General features: G+C 35.1%; 1 protein-coding gene across 1 annotated transcript in view; it reads right to left on the reverse strand.

Annotated features, from left to right (window-relative positions):
• LOC106689148 (dynein axonemal heavy chain 3) overlaps window positions 1-23837 on the reverse strand; it is a 144295-nt gene that overhangs the window by 29659 nt on the left and 90799 nt on the right. The window contains exons 26-33 of the mRNA XM_067051158.1: window positions 22038-22277; window positions 18263-18423; window positions 17968-18108; window positions 15988-16150; window positions 15625-15747; window positions 15334-15525; window positions 13693-13886; window positions 9195-9402 (exon numbers count right to left, since the gene is read on the reverse strand). Of these exons, the coding sequence (XP_066907259.1) occupies window positions 9195-9402; window positions 13693-13886; window positions 15334-15525; window positions 15625-15747; window positions 15988-16150; window positions 17968-18108; window positions 18263-18423; window positions 22038-22277 (1422 nt within the window). The remainder of the gene's footprint in view (window positions 1-9194; window positions 9403-13692; window positions 13887-15333; window positions 15526-15624; window positions 15748-15987; window positions 16151-17967; window positions 18109-18262; window positions 18424-22037; window positions 22278-23837) is intronic.

Below are 23837 nucleotides of genomic sequence, written 5' to 3' on the forward strand. Positions count from 1 at the left end.
AAAAATAAAAAGAACATACTCTGGTTTGATGATAATAGTCAAAATATGTAAAACAAAAACCAGATAAATTAAAAGTTCTAAACAATACTAATGAAAACAATACTGCTTACTTCCAAGAAGCATTGAAACATAAAAACAAAATGATAGAAATGAAAATTTTATTTATTTGAGTTATTTTGGAAGACATAACAACCCTTATAAGATTTATATCTTTTAATCATATTTAATATTTAAGATTTACTAATACATATGCATATACATAATGAACAATATCTTTGAAGAGTATTTAAAAATATACTAAAAGAATACATGCAATTTTATTCTTCATTTGAAGACCTTTTTCAAATCTAAAGGTCATTTTGTGTAAAGAGATATAAAATGGTTATAGTATCTTACAACAATTATATAATTTTTACCTAAACAAGTTAACTTAGTAATTACAAATTAATCAAGATGAGCCTTCAACACTAAAGAAAACTCATTTAAGACTATAATAAACAATTAAATGAATTGAAAAGATTCATTGATAAACCTGTTTTGAGGAAAGTTGATGAAGACTTAGAAATATTTTTGAAGTCAAAATATGTCACTGACAGGAGAAAACTTAACTGAAATTATATTAAATAAATCAAGGAAACATATTGAGGAAGAAATTTCCTGTGAAGAGGATTGTGAAAAATTAAGTATGTTTGGAGTGAAGGTAGTAAACAGCTATGTCTTGAACTAACAGAGTCATGGATGACTATCACTAGGTATTGAATTTATTTAAACAAAGTAAATAATGTTATTAAAAAACAAAATTGACAAGAACAAAAAGTTATTTTAACACAGGATTTAAAAAAAATTTCTAAAAATTATGAGTTAAAATAGTTTAATAAAATAAAAAGTTATTATTTAAAGGAATTACAAATTTTTATATATTAAATTTAGTACTTGAAAATACTAAATAAATTAAAAAATATAAACAAAAGAAAATGGTTCCCAAATATGTTCAAATGTAAATTAATCAATCAATTTGAGTATTTATGTCAAACAACTGTGTATGAACCTTAAATCATACAATTTGAATAAATGATAAATTAGAAAAGAAAACCGTTATGATAAAAAAATTAATTTTTAGCCATAACAAGGTGTTTATAGTTTACCGTAGATTAATAGGAGAAGAAAATGGTCGGGGGAGTATGTAATCAGGATGTATCATTGTAATCAGGATCATAATTGTAATCAGGATAGCCTGGTGGTCCCTGTTGATGAAAAGATCAGTCCTGCCAGCCGGTTGTATGCCTAGGTTGTAGGCTGTCGCTGATGATTGTCAGATCTATTACAGAGCACCTCCCTCCTTTTATGAAAATAAGCTCTATTCCAGAATTAACCAGTACCACACCCTCCATCTGCACAAAGGCTTCTAAAAGGAATTTTCCTCATCGATTGGTGGACCCACTGCCCCTTCTGTGACTTAGATGTTGAAGCCTCCAGCAATCACCAGGACCCTTCCCCCTCTAGCATGTCAACTATGCAATCCAAAAAGACCCAAGAATTCCTTGATTGTGGCACCGAGTGGAGCATAACAGCTATTTTCGTACAGGTGATAACCTGGCCCTGACAAATCCACTGTCCATACCTGTGTCATTACTATTATGACATGTAGGCTAAATGTCCAAATTGCAACCTTTCCTGTGTCATGGATAACCATGAGTTGTCTCATGGGGGTTTGTATTACTCACTTAGGATGGCAACATCAATCCTTAGGTGGCAAATTAGAAGAGAGTTGTGATAAAAAAAAACTTTTTAGATACACATCAAATATGCAAAAACATTGTCTATATAAAATATGATTAATCATCATAGTATTTATAAGGAATAGTTTTTTATTCGTCATTATTTTACACAAATAATCAATTATTCGGGCAAAACAATTCGAATAACCATTTGAATACTTTTGTAATCGTCCATTTTATAGAAAAATAATCTTTTAATGATTAATGATCCGAATACGATTGTCTTCACATAAAGACGACATTTTTTGTCGTACAGCTAGCTATACATAGATATATTTTATGATCGCGTATAGATTAATTTTAACTTTTCTCATTTCTAACATATAAGGCTCCATTTTTTTGTTTTGGGATATGCAGAATATGAAAATACTATCGATTTATTTTAACTTTTCTGATTTCTAACATGTTAAGGTCCCGTCCCTTTATATGTTTTGGGATATGTAGAATATGAAAATGCTATCGATTAATTTTAACTTTCTTGATTTCTAGCATGTTAGGGCCTCTTTATGTTTTGAAATATGCAGAATATACAAATGCTATCAATTTCAAAACCGCTTATCGATTTATTTTTACTTTTATGAATTCTTATCTTAGTTAAAATAAATCGATACGCGATATTAAAATCGATATTGTTTTCATATTCAACATATCTCAAAACATGTAAAGGGACCATAACATTTTCGAGATCAAGAAAGTTAAAATAAATTGATAAGCAATCACAAAATTGATAGCATTTTCATTTTTGGCATATATTGAGACATATAAAGAGACCCTAACATGTTAGAAATCAGAAAAGTTCATATAAATCGATAAGCGATCACAAAATTGATATCATTTTCATATTCTGAATTCCTCAAAGGTATGAAGGGACCCTAACATGATAGAAATCAGAAAAGTAAAAATAAATGGATACGCGATGTTAAAATCGATAGCATAATCATATTCTGCATATCGGAAAACCTGAAAATTGGCCCCTATGAGTTAGAAATTAAAATAAATTGATATGAGATCTTAAAATCGATAGCATTTTCGTTTTGTACTCATCTAAATATGTGAAATGGGACCTTCATACATGGAAATTGATGGTGGTAAAAAGATTAGTGAATTAAAAAAAAAAATCAAATTGTTATTCGAATAATATGTATTCGACTAATTTTGAATTCCACTAATTTTTCATTCAATTGAAATATTTTAATGTTTTAAATATTCAAATAAAAAAGTATTCAGATAGTATAGTTGTATTTTTATTCGAATAAAAATTTATTTGTCTCTCGTCAATCGAATAATCTAATAATTTTTGCCCAACTCTGTTATATATGACTTATAAAAATTTAGTAAAATTAATAGTCTAATTTTGTAATCTTAATCTGAAAAGTTGAAAAATTAATAGTCCTCTATTTCAAAAGAATTATTTATAATCATTAAATAATGATAATAAATAATTACATATTAAACATATACATTTTTTTTAATCATTAAAATAACCATGTTTTCTCCACACTATTAATATTAATCAACTTTTTCTTATATTATTAATAATATTCACTTTTAATTGTTCAATTTCTAAAGTCTATGCTCTTCTGTTCATGGGGGCTGTTAATAATTATGTTTTTATTTAACAAGAGACTTAGAGTATCGGTATAATATATACAAGGGGTGGCCAACTTTTCAGTATATAAGATCTACTTTTATCAACACTTCGGGCGTGAGTTCCCAATTCGTCCGCAACCACTCGTCTCCGGCCCATATTGACCTGCAGGATTTGCAGCTTACGCATACCGGGTCTTCTTCGCCTGCTTGATCATCATCTCTAGATGTACCGGGCACTCCTTGCTGCCCGCACAATGTTGGAGATCTTTCCCTACACTGCCTTTGGCCTTACAGTTTCTGCAGCATGGTGCTGAACCATTACTCTTTTCTGGACACTCTTTGACTTTGTGCCCTGTTCCAAGACACCACCTGCACGATACGTCCTGCATATTTTAGCAGGGTGTCCGTAATCTTGGCACCGGAGGCAGAGTAGGGGATCGAGGTAATCGCGGATGGTCAAGCTCCACCATCCTCCGCTGACGTCCTTCGCTGACAATGTCATCAGAGCGAGCCTCATTGCTTGATGCACCTCTAGCACCCACGTATTTGTGAGTCCGCCCCTCGCAGGAGTAGAGAAGCAGGGTCTCAACCACTCCCTCCTGTCTTTCTCGTCTTTCGGTGTGTCTATAGGGATCTTACTCCAAAGATAATTCTCTAGGACGCTCTCGTTCCAGAAATTAGGTACCCCCTAACCTCCAGGTGAGGTCTGCGTGCCATTGTGAGCCTCGCCTCCAGTCCCTTATCCTTGAGTTTTCCCTAGCTAATCAGTTTTTGAGCCTGGTCAGTGCCTTCAGTCCTGATCAGGACACTACCTCTCTGGGTCACCTTAACCATCTTTTCCGATCAGATTTCCCCAATTTGTTGCAAATCTTCTGGGGATGGGAGCTCTTTGTATATGTCTCCAGCAGTCCACCCTTCTGCACACCCTCTCAGAGTGACATATGTCGCTGTCTCCCGTGGGTTCTGAGGGACTGCTGATATACTCGCTAGGACGCCAGCGAAAGTAAGCTTTTTCTTTCCTTTCTGCTCCTCTTCTTGTGGCGTTTCCATTGTCTGGGTGGCCTTTTTTGTTTTTTCTTCCTTGTCCTTGAATCTTCCATGGCCCTGAGCCTATATCCTCCTGCATTTCTCCATCAGAGGTTTCGTCGATGTCCATGTTTTTTCACCTGCAGATTGGCGTCTTGCTGGATCTTTGTGGCATCGGGGCTGGTGCCGTGCCCTCATATTTACTTTTTACCTTGTGCTGGGATAGCAACCCTGGTGTTCCCTCAGCATCCGGGATTTTCCCTTCTATTACCCAAGGGGTGACAACTTTCTCCTTCTTCTCCTGGGCTCATCTTGTGGCTGTGTGCTGTAATAGTATTTGGGTATCCTGGTCCACTTTGCCCTCCAGGTCACCAATTAGACCTGACACCCTTTTGAGTGTGGGGGAGACCCACTCTTTTTTCCTTTGATCGTACACAGCTCCTATGGCGTCTCCTATAGCCTCTGCCACCATAGGAGCTACAATATCTGATACTTTTTTCCCAACTATACAGTGAAGTTCGTCGGTATTTACAGTTTCTTTAACTATTTCACCGACTATCTTTGGGATTAGGTCCCACTGGGCCTCCAACCCTGTTATAATATTGCATAGTTCCCTGGTCAGCGTGTTAATATATTTCTGGCATTCAGCTGTGGTTTTTTTTCTTTCTAAATACTTGAGGACCAAGTCTTGTATTCTACTGGGTCTTTCACTGAGCTTTTCTACTTCTGGGGACTCTGGGGGGGTTTCTTCCTCCTCACGTGCTCTTTTTCTTCTTGATCTCCTGAGTTTAGGGCTTGTTTTACTATCTCTACTGTCAGGCCCTGAGTCTCTGTCCGCCTCACTGCCACTTCCCGCCGGCCTTGGATTACTCTCCGCCATTTTGTATTCCCCATCAAGTTGGGATTTTATTGTCTGTGGTTTTTCACAACCCCCACTCTTATCCGACACTTCAATTCCTTTTTTATTTACTCCCTCCATAGTCAATATTGAAAACACCCTATTTCACGTAAGAAATTACGTAAAAGAGGTGTTTATGAAAAATAATTTTTTCCTAATTTTCTGGATTGGTTGAAATTTTAGTTCCCACAACAGATAAATTTTACAACAACAACCTCCTGTCCACAAACACCTAGGTCCAACAAAAATAACTAAAACAATAACAAAACACTAAACCTGGTACCACAGGTAGTGAACACAAAAAATATTACCAAATAGGTTATCTCCTGTTCCCTGGGAGTCCCGACTCGCACTGGTGTCCCTCGGGACTCAACCACTCACACCCACTCCCCCAGCACGCACTAGTATACGGGTGGAGCGGTGGAACAACACGTCTTACCTGCTCGAGGTCTGATTGCAGACTGAGCTATGAAAAGGCGATCTAAGGTGGGGATAATCCTTAAGAGAGCATCAACGTAGGTCCTTCCTCATCGACGGTCGGATCACTACTCAGTGGCGATTCAGGAGCCATGCTGTCGAAAGAATGTGGTGACAGGTTTTGGAACTACATCGAGGGTGATCAGTCTAGGCAGTGGTGAGAGCGGGCCTAGAGCAGTGATTGTTGTCGTTAACCCTGCCCTCAACGTAATGGAACTGAAGCAATTCACCACAGCAGATCAGGCTGCATGTTATGTCAGGAAGGGCAGAGTTGCCTTCGCTCTGGTTTGAGCATATATGCCGCCACGACAGGCGAATATAAATATCAATCTAGAGAATAATATAGCTGCTGTGGAGGCTCACGACAGGCGAATATAAATATCAATCTAGAGAATAGTATAGCTGCTGTGGAGGCTGTCGCGCTAAAGTATAAGAGCGCGATAGTCTGTTCCGACACCAATTCGTGGAGCACGGCCTGGGGTTCAGTTCGACCAGACGCTAGAGGAAGGTTGGTAGAAGAATGTGTGGGGAGGTGTCAGCTGATTATTATGAACGAGCCTTCTGGTCCCACATTTGTTGGAGCGTGGGGTCACAGTTGGATAGATGTGACACTTGCCATGGCTCCCATAGCAAAGGGTATTGCAGACTGGACCCAACGGTCAGACAGGAGCTCCGACCACCGGGTCATAGCCTTCAGTGTAGTGGAGGAGGAAGGTGGTGCCCCAGAAGTAGAAAAGGGCTTTGTGACCCGATCAGCGAACTGGAGAGCGTTTTCCAGTGAATTGGAGGGAATACTCGCTGACAGAGAATGGGAGGAGACCGAGATTGATCACAGAGTGGCAATGCTTACGGGTGCCATCACTGAAGCGGCGAGTATTACCCTCCATCACCGAAGGGCGAGAGTACGTCCGGTCTCATGGTGGATGCCGGCTCTAACACAGTTAAAAAAAGAATACTACGCCTAAATCCTATCAACCAATATAGTAAGGTTCTGGAGCACATGATCGTCCACAGCCTAAGACCAGTCCTAAGTGCCTCAAGTCATCCACGGCAGTTTGGCTAGACCCGTGGCAGGGAAACTACGAATGCGCTGCTGAGAGTGCATAGGGACGAGGAGGAGAGGGCAGAGAAATATGTCTTATTGATCATGTTTGACATCTCTTCTGCCTTCGACAGCGTTTGGTGGCCCCGTGTACTCCAGCGGTTGCAAGAGCTCGACACCCCCAGTAATCTATATTCCCTCGTAGGTAGTTACCTCAATAACAGCAGTGTCAGGATCAGGGGTAACTACTACGAGGTCGAGAGAAAAATCGAAAGAGGATGTCCGCAGGACCAGCTCTGTGGAAGCTAGTATTCGATGAGTTGCTGGGGGAACTACAGGACAAGGGGTTCCTAGCCACGGCTTACGTAGACGACCTGGCAGTCATCGTGGCCAAGAACAGCAGATCCAGACTAAAGACAGAAGCGGAGAGGTGTGCCAGTCTCGTAGGACAGTGGTGCGTGAAGAGGAAGTTGAGTATGGCAGCAGCCAAGACTCAGGCCATGCTCATAAGAGGCTCCATGGACAGGGCTCGTCCTATCGCCCTGGATACCCAAGGAGAGAGGGTGAGACCGGGTGAGGAGGTGACATATCTTGGTGTGAGGATAAGAAGAAGATTTGATGCCACTTCTCTGCTGGTGTATCTAAAGGACAGGGTGACCCTGTCACTCAATGGATTAAGCAGGATAGGGGGTGCATTTTGGGGCCTCAGATACCCTGCAACGATGACCATATATAAAGGTGTGATCTTGAGAATTCTGAGGTATGCATCCCCTGCTTGGAGCCGAAACCTCACGCAGACACAGAAGAGAATACTGGCCACCATACAGAGACTGGCTCTGCTGAGGGTCACGAAGACATACAGAACGGTGTCACATGAGGCGGTGCAGGTGCTGGCCGGAGCGATGCCCCCGGACTTCATCCTCAGGGAGGATGTCCTTAAATATGAAGTTAAGAGCCAGGGACTAGAAGCGCTGCCAGAGGAGCTCCGAGAGAGGATAGGTGAGACTCCAAACTTATGGAAGAAAATACTGCGAGAGGACTCAATACAGGAGTGGAATGGACGGTGGGTAGCAAACCAGAAGGGCGCTACTTTGAGAAAATTCTTCCCTACCGTCGTTTCTAGAGGCTAAATGGCTAAATGGGTCCTAACAAACTATTGGGTCTCACAGATCCTAACAGGACATGGGGGGTTTCGGGGAAAGCTGCAGAGCTTTGGAAAGAACATCGACCCCCGGTGCCCAACGTGTGGAATTCCTGAAACAGCAGAACACGTAAAAATAGATTGCTCTGCCATGGAAGGACACCGAGCCAGGCTGTCGAGAAAGACCGGGATTTATGCCCTCGCCGAGACGGACTTTCCCTGCTTGATGGAAGAGAATTATCCCTTCTTCAGGGAGTTCATTTACGGGTGGAAGGAGGTGGTGGGCCCCACTCATTTCACGATGGGAAGGGCTTGACCGCCCAACATCGGCGAGCCACCAGAAGATGAGAAAGCTGACCCAGACTAAAACCAGGAGGGCTGGACCAGCCTGGTAACTACAGGAGGCATCCTGACGGATGCAGTGGGCAAGGTGCAGCTCCATCAGTAAGGCGCTAAACCTAGCGCTGGGGTGCACCACAGTAAAAAAAAAAAAAAAAATGTAATAATTAAATAATTAATAAAAGAATAATAATAAAAAAAAAAAGAATTGGTGATCTTTGGGAGCAGTGGCATGCGCAAACCCCAGCGCACTACCCCACTGCTCCCGTGCCCCGTATGCCAGAAATGGTAAGGGAGGGGATAAAAAAAAAAGAAATCTACTTTTTACCTTAAAAGTATGTCGCGATCGACTTGTCATAGGCATAGTCTATGTGGTGAGTAGGAGTTTGCATGCATTTCACTATGTTTATACACTGTTTCAGTATAAGGTGCATTCCAGTAAGGTATGGGTAGATAGATAAAATATATGTTCAAAACTATTTTTTAAATCATTTATTATCGTTTATGAGATATAGGCTCATGAAGAAAATAAATTTCAAAATCCAACTTTTGATAACGGCATTCCGTCCATGCGGTACATAAAAACTTCGATTTTTCAACACTTGTTCAAGATAGATTTTTACTAGCTTAAAATGAAAGTTAATTTTTTAATCAATTTCAATGAATAAGTGGTTGTACTGTTTGTTTGTAAATATGAAAAATTTGTTATAAAAATTATACTGTGAGTTTTTAAGTTACTGAGAAAAATTTATGTCTTTCATAATTATCTGATTTTCAAAATTTGGAACCAAATGATTAAATGATTTTAACAAAAAAGAAGGTTAGAATAGTTCAGAACCTATTAAAAATTCTAGGAATCACAATCATAAGGTATTTATTTATAATAATAATAATACAATGAACCTCTTGAAGTTGCGCTCTCTTTTCATTTAATTTCTCCATCTGCAGGGCTAACTCAGCTTCAGCTTCACCTAACCTAGCTTTCTTAGGAGCAACGATTTTTATAACTCTGTCATAAACTTCCATTGCTCTGACCCACTTGCAAAGACCTTCACAAGCAGTTGATACTTTCTGAACAATATTGGGATCAAAATCTCGGTCATTTATGTACCTAAAAAAGTTTTAAAATAACTTATTCAAAATGTTTTCACAATCAAACAGCTCAAGTTAAATACAAATTTCTGATAAGCTTAAAATAAAAGTATAAGTTCAGTTAAAATAAAAAAAAATTAACTTATAATTTCAACCTCTGGGAAAAAGTTTTTTCTATGTATAATCTGAACCAGCCGTTGCTCCACTGCCAGCTAATATTTAGTTAATTAAGGAACAAACTAATAGCTAAAAAGTTGTCAGTATTAGTTCTGATAAAAAATAGAACTAATTTAGTTATTGGCTGATAGGTACCGCTAATTCTTACAACTAAATTAGTTGTTAGTTGAATGAACAACTAAAAACTATTTTAGCTGTAGATACATGACAACTGAAACTAATTAAAATTATTTATTTTATCCCATTAATTGTGTAATCCTTTTATTATTCCTCTTTAATTCTATGTTTCACAGTACATCTTTTTAATTTTTCATTTCACTACTTGGTTAATTTAGGTTTACATCACTTCAGTGTTTGTATCTTTTTTCGGTAAGTAGACTTTATGGCCCCTATCAAATTTCCAGACACATCCTTGGCTAAAAGTGCATTCCATATTTCTTTTCTTGCCACTAAATTGAACGCTGCCTTCATATAAAGGAGTGCTAGATATATATTTTTGTCTCTGTCCCAAGCTTTTTCAGTGACATTCGTAAGGACAAAAATGTGATCCTGCGTCTTCGGATTGTAAAAAAAAAAAAATAAAAAAGAAAACCAGCCTGCCTGTTCTATTTACCTTCCAACCGCCCTTCTACAATCCCCCAGAATCTTCTTTCAAGAATAGAGGTACATAATGTATAGACTATAGAAAGGAAACTGATGAGCCTATAATTTTTGCAGCCCATCTACAATTCTGATAGGCATGCTTTGCTTTGCTCTTGAAGTGTTAACTTTTTCTCACTCACTCAACTTTTTACCAAAGTCCTCTCATAAGATTTTTGACCTGGCATCTGGATACCTTCCATTCATTCCTGACTATTTGGTACACTCATAGTTTCCCTTTGCTCATATCATGAAGGTATGCTTTCCAGGCAAGCTTCTGAACAACCAACTATCAGAGGTCACGGGTTTAACAGTCAGATACTCTCCTCTTCCTACATATTGTATTTGTCAGGATGCATGTTTTCAATGCCTTCTGTATTATTTCCACATCCCCATCAATTGATATTGTTCTTAATTGGTCTTCTAGTATCTCTGTATCTTTGTATTGGCCATGAGTAGAAGATGGCTACTGCCAATCTCAGTTCCTCGCACTACCTTGATGTCAGCAAAATACTGCCTTATAATGGACTATAAGTCAGTGAGTCCAAAACTAAGTACGTGGTGACAAAGGAGGCTCCTAAACGAGGTGAAAGATTGGGCCCCATAACTTTGAAAAGGTACCACAGTTTATTTACCTGGGTTCTATGATCACTCAGGATAATGACCCAGATGTTGAGATTAGAAGGAGGGTTACCACAGCCAACCAATCCTACTTTGACTTGAGAAAACTGCTGAACAAGCAAATACCGTCCAGAAAGACCCAGCAACATCTCTATGAAACTTTGGTATGCCCCGTGCTTGGAAATGACAAACTAACTTCAAGTTATACAATGGCTTTAGAGAACCTGATGTCAGAACTATGAAGCTGAGATGTTTAGGATGCAAAGGAGATATCACCAAAATGGCGAATGGAGAAATAACAAAAATGCTGCCTACACAGCCAATTTATTGAACTAGGAGGGGGAGACCGAAACTGAGATGGTAGGACAGTGTGGTGGAAGATGCTGAAAGTATCATGGGAGTCCAGAACTGGATGGCAGCAGCACAAGACCATAATGGTAGGAGGAGGCCAAAACCTGTAACCAGGCTGTACAGCAGTAAAAAAAAAAAATGTGCCAGGTCATCATAAAAAATCAATTACACTATTTCGCTCCATGTATCAGAAATTAATTTTATGGGTTCTCTTGAGTGAATAGAATGAATTCCCCATAATGAAGTCATTATGGATACGAAAGTCCACTGTTCATTACTTTTCTTTATATTTTCACCCCCCAGTTCTCTAGATGTTTGTATATAGTGGACGACATAACTAGGCCCACTATTTTAGCAAATACCCCCTTTTAGTGCTCTTGCATAAATTAGGGAGTAACTATTGGCTAATTTCATCTCCTCACTGCCCTTCTTCACTTCACGAATATATGGATAATATCTATGACCTAATAAAGGAAAACCATGCTTATTAAAATATAGAATGTACAATTCTGTACCAATGACAAACCATGGTTCTCCAAAGACTGTAAATTATCTAAAAAGAAAATGAGGTATACAGGGTGTTTCAGGGTTAAGTGGCCAAACTGAGAAGAAAGAGAGCTTATGCAGTGAAATTCAGGTCATTACTAATGAAAATTGATTAACCCTTTTATCGAGTCATACTTTAATCTTTTTTTTAGATATTCACTGTAAATTCATATTAAATGTTGTTCAAAGTTTCCTTGAGTATTAAGACAGGCTCGGCATCTTTCCTCAACAGCAGCAGTGGCAGAACATTAATTGTTTCACTAGATTCAATTATCTTTCTTCGTAAGGAATTAAGATCATTGACAGGCATTGCATAGACTTTCTGTTTAATGTCACCCCAAACAAAATAAAACCCAGTGGTGTCAGGTCTAGAGCGTGCAGGCCAAGCCACTGGTCCTATAAAGCCAATCCATTGATTGGGATAGTAAATATTTCACCATTGTCGTGAACCTCTTCCGTAGTGTGCAGAACAACCATCTAATAGAAGCCACGTGTCCCTTCTCATTTGTAGTGGAATATGTTCAACTAAATCATAGTAAATATTATTAAGAATTTGAGAAATGTGCCCGGATTGAGTCGAGTCAGCAAGAAATGTGGACATATTAAAATATTGTCTATTATTCCCAACCACACATTGCACTGAAACAGGTGCTGAAAATAATGCTCACGAATTGCATCAGGGATTTTCCTGCGACCAGAGGTGATTATTTTTTTGATTGAAGATACCTTTTCTTGTGAAGATAGCTTCTTCTGTCCAGAGAATGTATCCTGAAAATTGTGGATTATGTTCAACATGTTTTAAGTACTAATCTGAAAAATGTATTCTTTGCAAAAATCTTGTGGTAATAAATTTTGTACCCGTTGAAATATGGATGATGTCCATCTGCAATGAGAGTTCTATTTAACTCTGCTCCAGCTCTTCGTACACTTCCAGATTATCATCAAAATATTGTAATATGGTCGCACTCCTTTCTTCATTTCGTAACGTGGCAAAAATACCATCAGCACATGGTATTATGTATTATGTAAACTTTGAACAATATTTAATATGAATTTAATGTTTATGTTTAATGAATAAAGTAGTTGGAACAAATAAATAAGTTTTATTTATTTCATATAATGTAAATAATTCATAACAATGGAAAGCTTTAGGTGTGAAAATCTCCTAAACAAAGCGTTTTTGGACATCCCTTCAGAGGAAATTTTTTTCTTGATTTGAACTCCTTAGTTCATATTTTCAGTTTGGCCACTTAACTCTGAAACATCCTGTACTTATCAGATACCCCATATAGTTAATTCTCTAGTGAATATCTAAAAAAAAGATTAAAGTATGAATGGGTTAATCGATTTTCATTATTAATGAACTAAATTTCACTGCATAAGCTGTAATACTTCATGAATAAGACAAAAAATTATTACCATTTAAAAAAAATAAAATAAAATTAATGCATTGTTTTTGAGACATCTTGAAAAAATTCTTGAAGTGAAAAAACAAATTATATAGGTATTCAATAAAATGATAGTTAAGAAAAGATGTCATTAATATGACAGCTTGATTTTTTAAAGCATTGAATTCTATTGTTGATATTTTTAGAGTTACGAGTTATCATAGCTAAAGCGACTATTTACTACATATAAACATACAATATACATTATATTCTACTCAAGATTGCGAATATTTGAATCATTTTACAGATAATTACATAAATGAAGGAAATCTTTACAAATCTAGGCATAAGGGGCATGCCATCCCTTCTTTTTGGTCCTACTTTCTAAAGAGAAGGGAGAGTAGAGCAAGCCATCTTCGGGTAGTAGGTATTTCTTTACAGTATCTGTTCTAATTTTTTTTTTTTACTTAACATTTATATTTATTTATTATTTAGACTACTTTATGCAATAAAACAGGAGAATTTTTAAAATTTCCACAACAAATATTTGATATCACTAAAAGTATTACAATTAAACCTGTATTTACCGTTCTCTAATTCTTTTCATAATTGCAGGATTAATATTGTCTTTATCATATGCCTTCAAACTATCAAGAAATTTCATGTCACCTAACATTTTTTGTGAAGGTCCCCAAAAATCTTCAATCATTTTTCCACTTCCACTCGGATCTGGTTTTCTTTCTGGTTTAATTCCTTTCATAACACATACTGCCTCCATTACCTGTAGTAAAAGTAGAAACCATTTAAAAAAATAACAAACTTTGTTAATTAAGAGATTTGGGTACAACTATAATTAATCATTTATTAATGTTATGCCAATTTTTCATGACTATTACATGTCATTACAATTTCATTCTTTGCCAAGTGTTAATATTAGTATGAAATTACCCATTTCAATAAATTAATTCTTAAAATAATTAACTTCAACTTTAATAATGAGGTTTTACTTCAGAGTACTAGTTTTATTATTAATTTAATTTCACTTTTTAGAATTTTTCCATTAGGTATAGTCTAAAAGTTATATGTTTGCCAATTCCCAAGTTTTATAGATTTTTAGCTGAACTGAAAGTTGGTTAGAATTCTTACAGGCGAGTGAGATAGAGAGAAAATGTGACTCATGGTGGCATGTGAATGGGTGAATTGAGTTGTAAAGGATTATAGATTAACAATGAAAGTTACCCACTAATAACACACAATTTGATATATACCGACTTTTATTAGAAAAACATTTTATTTAGAGAGGCCTTTTTCATGGTACATACATTTTGAAGTCACTGTATTGAATTTCTTGTCAAATTTAGTAAAAATTGCTATTTTTACACAATCAATTTAGAATATATTCTGGCACCAAATTTATAATAGGCACTCATTTGAGGCATGATTTAATGCTTTTTAATTAATTACAGAATCATGTCTCAACTAGGTCACACCTTTTAAAAGTTAAAGACAGTAACTGAAAAAAAAAGTCCAAAAATTTAGTGGTCCTTATTCACATGGTGTTTAACTTGAAATGGGGCAAACTTAATACACTATTACCTGAGGTCAAATAAACAGAATAAAACCATTTCCAGCTTTTTAATACTACTTCCAACCAGGATTCTAGATTAACTGACCTAATTAATTTTTCTTTAAAACTGGACTTAAACATTTAAACGTTATGTGACACTTGCCCCAACTTTACCTTGATACTAGGATGTGTTTGCTTTATTTTTATATTTTATTATAGTTCAATTGATATCTTGACAGTGCTTAATAACACAATTACGTTTTACTTTTATATCACATATAAATGCATGCCATAAAACAAAGTGAGACTGAAGTAAATCAATGTTCCTCATAACAAGGTTGGTACCACGTACTTCTATTTTTTTTGTGTTAGAAGGCATATATATAAATATATGCAGAAAAAAAAAAGATTAATTCTAAAATTATCTTTTCTAACATTGTTTTAAAATAGCAATGAAGTTTTAAAAATAAATTCATATCAGATAAAACCAATTTACATATTTACACTGGCTTTAGACTATATATTAGTATAATGTCTAACACATTAATATTTTTCACCTTTTTTAAAATGATGATTTACATATTCTGACAAATGCAACAATGAATTCAGAAAACATTTATGGTAAATTCTGTGAATAATAAATATGTTATAGAGGTCTTACCAACTTCACTACATAAGGTGGGTTTTTCATACTTTTGACAATTGTAATATCTGATGGTTTCAAAGTATTGAGAGCTTGAATAGAAGCTTCCAAAGCAGGAATAGCTTCTGCTAAATCACTTTCACAATCATCCTTAATTGCTTGAGCAGCTGCTGCAGCTTCATTAGCTAAAGCTTCATCTGCTCCAACTATCTGCATTAAAACATATTACACAAACTAGAGAATAATTACTTTTCATAAAACGCAGCAAACATGTAAAATTATTATTTGTTACAACTAAATAATTTTCACCTCTTTTTTAGCTTCAACTATAACTGTATCTTGTTCAATCTTAACCATAAGTTTATCAGTAGCTTCAGAAGTTTTAATCAATTGAGGTTGTAAAGCATGTAGTTCATCTTGCATTACAGATACCTTTAAAAAAATTAAATCAAATTACTAAGTAAAACATAAGAAGTATAATGCAGAACATTAAGGAAAATATAGTTCAGAATAATAACTTTATTCATTCTTTCCTTATTTTTTAAATATTTCTCATGGGTTTATAATTCTATAAGTTCATCAACCTCCAATCATATATAAACAATCATAATTTCCAATTTCTATTATAATCCACTCAAAGATAAAGAAAAATTACAGAATTGAAAAATTTACCTGGCTAGCAGCAAAATCCAACTTTTCTAATCCAGTTTCATATCTTGTCCTCAACAGAGTAACTTGATCAACTTTCCTTTGGTAAAGGTTTTGTAGGGTCATTATAAGTTCCAAATAAGATGTAGGTGTTACATAGTTTTTCCTTTTCAAAGCTGTAAAGTAACTGAAAGAAAAATGCAACACAATATAAAAAAGAATCGAGGATTATTCCAGAAATTCTTTAATTATAAATGTTTATTCTGTTAATAAGTATATCTCAACATTAGTTAATGCCCGCAGTAATAACTTCATCCCCTTTGACAAGAAGAGTGATCAAGGTATTAGATAATAATAGAGCATGTTTGGAGGTAAGCCTTCACTCACACTTTATTTTGATAAGCTGGCAGGCTATGGACCAAGACACTGCGGAGCAATTAAATAGAATAGCAGATAGCGAAGTATTTCTCTGAGCCAATCTTTAACCACACTTGGCTTATGAGGGAGGATAGTGAGAGAAGGGATTATCTTGTGACAATGTTCTAGGTCATGATAGATTGGTAAGATAGTGGATTACCAAGTGGTTGATAAGATTCCTCTGGACTAACCTTTAATCATTTTCATCTTAAAAGAAGGATAGAAAGCAAGGGTAGGGATGGGAATCATCATCTAGTTTAACTAAAAACTGTTTATTTTGTATAACCTACTATTTTTGGTTATTTTATTGTCCAGTTGTACCCTATTTATTTAATAATTTAATGATGAGTGAAAAATCTGATTAAAAAAAATTTTAAATTCTTTTTTCTCTAAATTCTCACCATTTATTTAATTATTTTTATATTTACTATCCTTCCTGTTTCATTTATATTCATGTATCTTACCTTTTAATTTATATTCATGTGCTACCTTCTTAAGTGTACTTATATTAATTACTTTATTATTAATTTTCTATTATAATTTACACTTCTCTGTATCTCCCACTCATTTGGTATATTGTCTTTCTTAATCACTTACACATATTGTATCCCATTATTTTATACTTTATTTCTCCTTTGTTTTTCCATCTATGAGTTTTTGTTTTTTTTTTTACAATTTTGTAAATATCTCTTTTCCCCCTCTGTTATGTATATTACCATTTATTGTTTACCTAATTTAAATATTTTTTTTACAATGTTTACTTTAAAATTATTTTCGTTATTGTGGTATGCTAAACTGGCATCCCCACTCCTCCCAATACAAATGGCTCACTCTGACTTTGACTCCGGTCAAAACAGGTATGAATTCTGTCTCATCATTTGATTTTATTCTTTTCTTTTTTCATCTCTTAATTTGTACTTTATTTAATATTTCTCTTTTATTTTATCTCTTATCTATCTGTTACTATTACCCTTTTCATTTACTGTTTACAACCTTTAATTTTTCTTATTATATTTTACTTTTCATTGTATACCCCTGTTATTTTCCACTAGTTTTTTTTGTAACTATGTCAAGTGTTTGTATCTTTTTTAGATACCTGACGAAGCCCTGCAACATGGGGCGAAACATTGCCTCAATAAAAATAGTATAATCATTTACTATTTGAGTTTTTTTTTACCGCACCCAGAACATATTCCATTCATCTATACACATGGTCAATCAATAATCTTCCACTATGTCCAAAATATTTATATTTGATTTGAAGTCCTGTGGTTTCAAGATGACTAGTTTTCATCACTAAATCACATCGCTTAGATGAGAGGAAACACCAAACCGATCAACATTACTTAAAGAGAAAGATTTTTTATAAATCAGCTACAGTAAAAGAATTAAGAAAAAATAGAAGAAAAGAATAGAAGAATATTGATAAATTTCCAATGTATTTAATAATTCATTAATTTATTTACTTATAAATTATAAATTTAATATATTATTTATGAAGAGTAAGCATTTAATTATAAGAGACCTTTGACTTTGACAATGTTCATGCACCACTTCAAGTAATAAATAAAAAGAATTAAAACATACTTATTAGAAGCTACTGAAACAGATGTATGAAACATCTTGCACATGACAACACATGAATTCTTCATTTTTTCACTAATGTCCATATTTTTTAGGAAATAAACAGCAACTTTCTCTAAAGCATCTTCAGGCCAAGCAGTGAACCTATCAAGAAAAAAATTTGTGTTTATATAGTCAACAACAATTGATAATTGAAAAAGAATTTACATAAATATAAGTCAACAAGAAACATAACATGGAAAGTAGTCTCATTCAGCTTTCAGTATAACAAATTATAAAGAAACAAAAGATCACTCACCAATCTATTGTGCAACAATTTATAAGAGAAGGGAACATCCTTAGTCTAATCCTAAATGCGTCACCAATTGGGGACATCGCAAGAGTAATATGAAGATTTGCACGAACTCTTTCAATGAAAAAGTTAAATAGCGCTAATGGAGTTGTATCAATTTTCTTGGGCTAGAACAGTAAAATTTCTTATATAGTTTCTATAACCAATAAGAAGAACTTACAAATAAAAATTAATTCTTAATTTAGTACCATTTCCAAAGAAATATTATTATTATTTTCACAGATCTCTGATATTTGTTTTTAAACAATAATGATTAACATATATCAATTTATTAATACTAATAGAAATCTATGTATATAGAAATGCTCCAAGAAAGATCTTTGAACTTCAAAACTTTATGCACCACAAAATAGCACCGATTTCCTGTTGCTATTCAGGACCCTACCCCTTGTGTTGTTCATTCTTTTGAGTGACTAGTGCTCAAAGATATTTAAAAGCCCTACAAACTGGGAAATTATGACCATTAATATTAGTTGTATGTGGTGGTATCGGTGTAGGGTTCTGGGTGCTCTTCATGTATTCAGTATTTTTCTCATTGATCTGGAGACCTCTTCTATTTACTTCTCACTCCAACAACTCCAACGCTCCGGCTCCGGTAAGCGCCAGAAGCGTTCTGGCTATCAGGTGGACATCATTAGCATAGGCCAACACCTGTGTGTATCTGTCAAATATAGTGACTTCATGAAAAGAAAATTATGGAAATAAATAATACTGGACACAAAAAATACCAACTAAATATAAGCATCTATTACTGAGAAAAATAATAATAAAGGAAATCACTTTCCCAAAATTTTATAAATAAATAATACCAAACAAACACAGAAAAAATCTCCTAAAAAAAAAAAAAAAAAAAAAAGAATTTGATTGATATTATGATACAAAATTTTAAAACAAAAAATATTGGATAATGAACAATACTTGGTAAAAATACTAAGAAAGATGTAACGAAAAAAATTATACAATTTAATGAATAGTTTATGGGCGTGATATGGCAAGACAGAGGGCATAGGGGCCTATAAATACTCAAATCTATGTCACTTTCTATTGTCAAAAATAATGAATTTATTTTGTATTCCATGATATCTGAATATTTTTGTGATCCTACATTATTTGGAATGCTGATAATATTCTCATTTGATATAATATTTCATTTGTTGTAACAATAATCAACATCCTTTGGAACATTGTACTGTCCCTCAGCTTACCTGTTTACTAAAGCTGTTATTTTTATAAAATGTTATTTTTGATAAAACCATAGTTTTTAAGAAATACTTGTGTCGTTTCCATGTATACGATGTTATTGACCATGTCTCCATGATTTTCAGTATCAAACAGAAAGCTGGACAGTTATTACTCCCACTGAGATGGTCAACATCTTTTTTCCTCCATGTATTATTCTTTTGGCTTCCAATCACAATAAGAATTTTTGTGGCCAGCTTGATCAAAATTTCAGCATACGGAGGTACCATTCTCTCTGACACAATTACAGGCTATTTGTCAATACTCCCTGCACCAAAAACATCTTAGTAGTTGGGACTCGCTTTCATATATGGCTTATGATGAGATCTATTCATACCTTACCTTGAGACATAAGCTTTTAAGCCTGGAGACGAATGATCACTTACGCCTGTGATGGACTACTTCCTAATCTAGTAGAAGTTTTAAGTAACTTCCTCTTTAGTGGTCAGAGGGTTAAAGTCTCTCAGTTTAAAACTCTCAAGTCTCTTAGTCCAAGTATGCACATCTGTTCTTTTCCTTAGGATTTAGTTCATTGAAGATTGAACATGCCAAGGATTCCCTTTTCTTATAGTCAAATTGCAGCAGATCACTATTGCTATTTTTTTTTATCTTAGTTATTGAGGAGGTCAGGTCTCCACCATCGCCGGGTCTGCTCTTAACTTTTACAGAACACCTCAATAGAAATTAATGCAACTCCAAATTGTCTGACATGCCTGTTCTATGAATTTTCATGCCTGGAAATGAGCCTTCATGGGTGCAGTAATTGAAGTTTTTCTTTAAAGTTGTTGAGGGAGAGTTCAAACTGCTAGAAAATAAACCTCCAAAGAGTCACAATGAATAATTGATTATGTGGGAGAGATGGGTTATATTGGTTCATTAAACATATGTAGGTTATATTAAGATAGACAAAATAACTATCATCCTTATTGTCAATCCTTAAACCGAAGGAGGTCCCAGGAGGCTTCTTGCTACGATTATATTACCTCAATCCTGTTAAACGGAGCTGCAAATTGGAAAGATCCGATGCTCCCTGATTCAAACATGAAACTGATGGTCTGAGTGTATAATATAGGTTCATTAGAGGTAGTAAATGTAGACTGTTTGATACTATGTGATCGACAGTATGCCTCCTGCTGAACTTCTTATTGATGAGAGAAATAAATATTATATAGTTGCAGGAGAAAAAGAGTGTAAAATAAATATCATCCAATGGCAACCACATTGGGGAGAGGCAGAAACTAGAAGATGGACCGACTTGGTTTAGTAGCTTTTTATGTAACACAATTTTTGTCTCCATATGAATGCTTTGAAGCCTATCAGTACAACTTTAAATTGGACTACACTGCTGAATGCCAGGTGTACCTTACGATTGATGAACCAGTGGAGCACCTATTTTTGCTTTCAATTCACTTTGCAGAAAAAATATATGAATTGCAGAAGTTGTATGGAGTGTGCATCACACCAGAAATCTTGGGGAGTCACAACACAAGCTGTGCTTGGACAAACACAGGAAAAGAAGTTCACAACAGTTGTCCTTAAGAGGTTTAGAGCAGAAGAGAGTGCTAGTTGAAGTGGCTAAAACACAAAAAACAAGAAGCAGCATATAACTGATGATTGAACCATACCGAGATAATAAACATGAGGTAGCACTCAGCCATTTCCCTCCATGAAGTGAAGTAATGCCCTATGGTGATCCAATATAGAGGAAACAGGTGTAGACAGATGGTTTTAGTGGCTAAGAATCCTACACTATGACTAGGTACAAGCCTAGCCATGTCTTTTTGAATGTTTCCTTTACAAAAAAAAAAACAGATAAATGCAACTGGGTGTTTCAATGAAGGGGAGAAGAGCCAGATGCTCACAGGATGACAGCAGCAGAACAAAAGAGAAGTTATACCATGAAAAATGGTAGAGATCCTGGAACAACCTCTTCTTCAGGAAGAAGAATCCACCACCTGATTCTTGATACAGCAGAATGGACGCTCCATAAATATGGGAAGGTTGACTATTCTCTCAACCAACTGCTCACAGGGCATGGTTGTTTCAGGACCTGTTTTGTCCCCAAAGCTAAAACCTGAGTCATCTTCTTGTATGAAACAGTGGAATATAAATTTTCCTATTATCCATATTTTGTACGAGAAAAGACAGAGCTGGACAGGATTCTTGAACAGATTTTAGTACCTGAATACTCCGTTACCTCAATGATGTCTAAGCAGAAAATGAAGTGTGCTGCTGTAGACTAAGCAGCCTAATAAAAGAGAAGCTTCATGAGGAGTCCATTGCTGAAGTAGGCACATAGTCATTCTGTCCCTACAAATTGACATACCATTTTGAGTCTAAGTTAATTGAACTTGGGATAACATAAAACATATATTTTGGTTGAAAATCGGACATGAATTTTTTTATGATCATAATAATACCTTTTCTTAATATATAAGTATTTCACATAAAGTGAAAGTGACAATAAATAAAATTAACTCACACTTTCTCTAGCAGCCTGTGTCATTTTTTCAAGTATTTCAGCCTTTTCCTCCCCAGGATATAAATTTGGTACATCTCCTGTATTGAGAATCATATTAATATCCTCAACGAATCCCTCATCTTTGATTTGTGAATCAGCAAAAAGAAAAACCCGTGGTTTTCCTTCTACACCAGCACGTTTCAAAAGCAATTTGATATCATCACGCCACTCAGCCATTCCATATGTTCGGCCAATTTCGATCTATAAAAAATGGAAACTTACTATTATATCATATTTAGTCCTATACATATATTGTCATGTTTTTATTTTTTTTGTTGTATGATTATGTGGTTATTTTTATATTTATCATATTTTTAGGTTATTTGAAAATTAAAACCTTACAAAGCAATGGGAACTGATAATATTCCTCGTGAACTAATCAAGGCATGTGGTGAAATTGGAGTTTCTAAAATACACCACAAAAGATCTGGGAAAGCGAGGAGATGTCTGAGGAATGGAAGGAGTCTCTCTTATCCCTGTTCACAAAAAGGGCCTGATAACGGATTATAATAACTATTGAGGAATCTCACTTCTTCCTGTATGTTATAAAATATTTATGCTAATCTTAACTAGTCGAATCATGGAATACACTGAAGAAATTATCGGAGACTACCAATGTGGTTTTAGACAAAAACTAAATTATCGGAGACTACCAATGTGGTTTTAGACAAAAACTATTGATCAAATTTTTTCATTATGGCAAATCTTGCAGAAAAATTGGAATACAATGGGGTAGTTCATCAGCTTTAAACAGATTTTCAAAAGACTTACGATTCTATTGATTGCCAGAAACTGTATAATATTCTGATCAAGCAGGGAATACCAAAGAAGTTAGTAAATCTAGTATGGATGTGCATGACTGAAACGTTTAATATGGTATGAATCGGTAATCATTATTCTGAGAAATTCCAGGTTCAGTCGGGTTTAAAACAAGGTGATTTTTTATCACCTATCTTATTTAATCTAGCACTGGAATAAGTCATTAAAAACGTGATGAATACCAAAAAGGGTATAACTTTGGGTGGTAAAATATCAGTACTTGGGTATGCTGATGATTTGGTATAATTGAGTGAGGACAAAGAAACTATAGAACTAAATACAACCACGTTAATAAATTATAGTAAGGAACTAGGTCTTGAAATAAATACAGATAAAACAAAATAGATGGTGAGCAGTAGAAACGCGAGCAATTTCAGTGATATAGATATAGGAGGAAATACGTTTGAACAGGTAGATACATTTCTACATATCTAGGTTCTATGGTAACTATTAAAAATGAAATTCATGAGGAAATAAAGACTAGGTTGAAGGCCGGAAATGCTGGTTATTTTTCAATTTCGAAACTGCGTTCTATCGAAAAACTTAAAAATTAGAATTTACAAAACTATTATCCTTCCCACTGTTCTTTATGGATGCGAGACGTGATCTCCTAAACTAAGGGATGAAGAGCGTAGCATCTTAGGGTTTTCGAAAATAAAGTATTGCAAAAAATAGTCGGACAAAAAAAGTATGAATTAACGAGAGAATTTAGAAGATTACACAACACTGAATTAAGGGACCTATACCCGGTAAATATAATTCAAGTTATAGCATTGCAGCATATAAGATGGGTGTGTAAGGTTGTAGGGCTTACTAACAAGCGGATCCCTAAAATGTTACTAGACATTGAACCAACGGGATAAACGTTTGGTGGAATTGGGTTTGGAGGGGGATCACTGGAAGGATGTATGCAGTTACCATTGAACTTTCTGGTTTGTTAGG

Source organism: Halyomorpha halys, unplaced genomic scaffold (assembly GCF_000696795.3).
Source record: "Halyomorpha halys isolate HHAL.00 unplaced genomic scaffold, Hhal_1.1 Scaffold1286.1, whole genome shotgun sequence".
NCBI classification, from domain to species: Eukaryota; Metazoa; Arthropoda; class Insecta; order Hemiptera; family Pentatomidae; genus Halyomorpha; species Halyomorpha halys.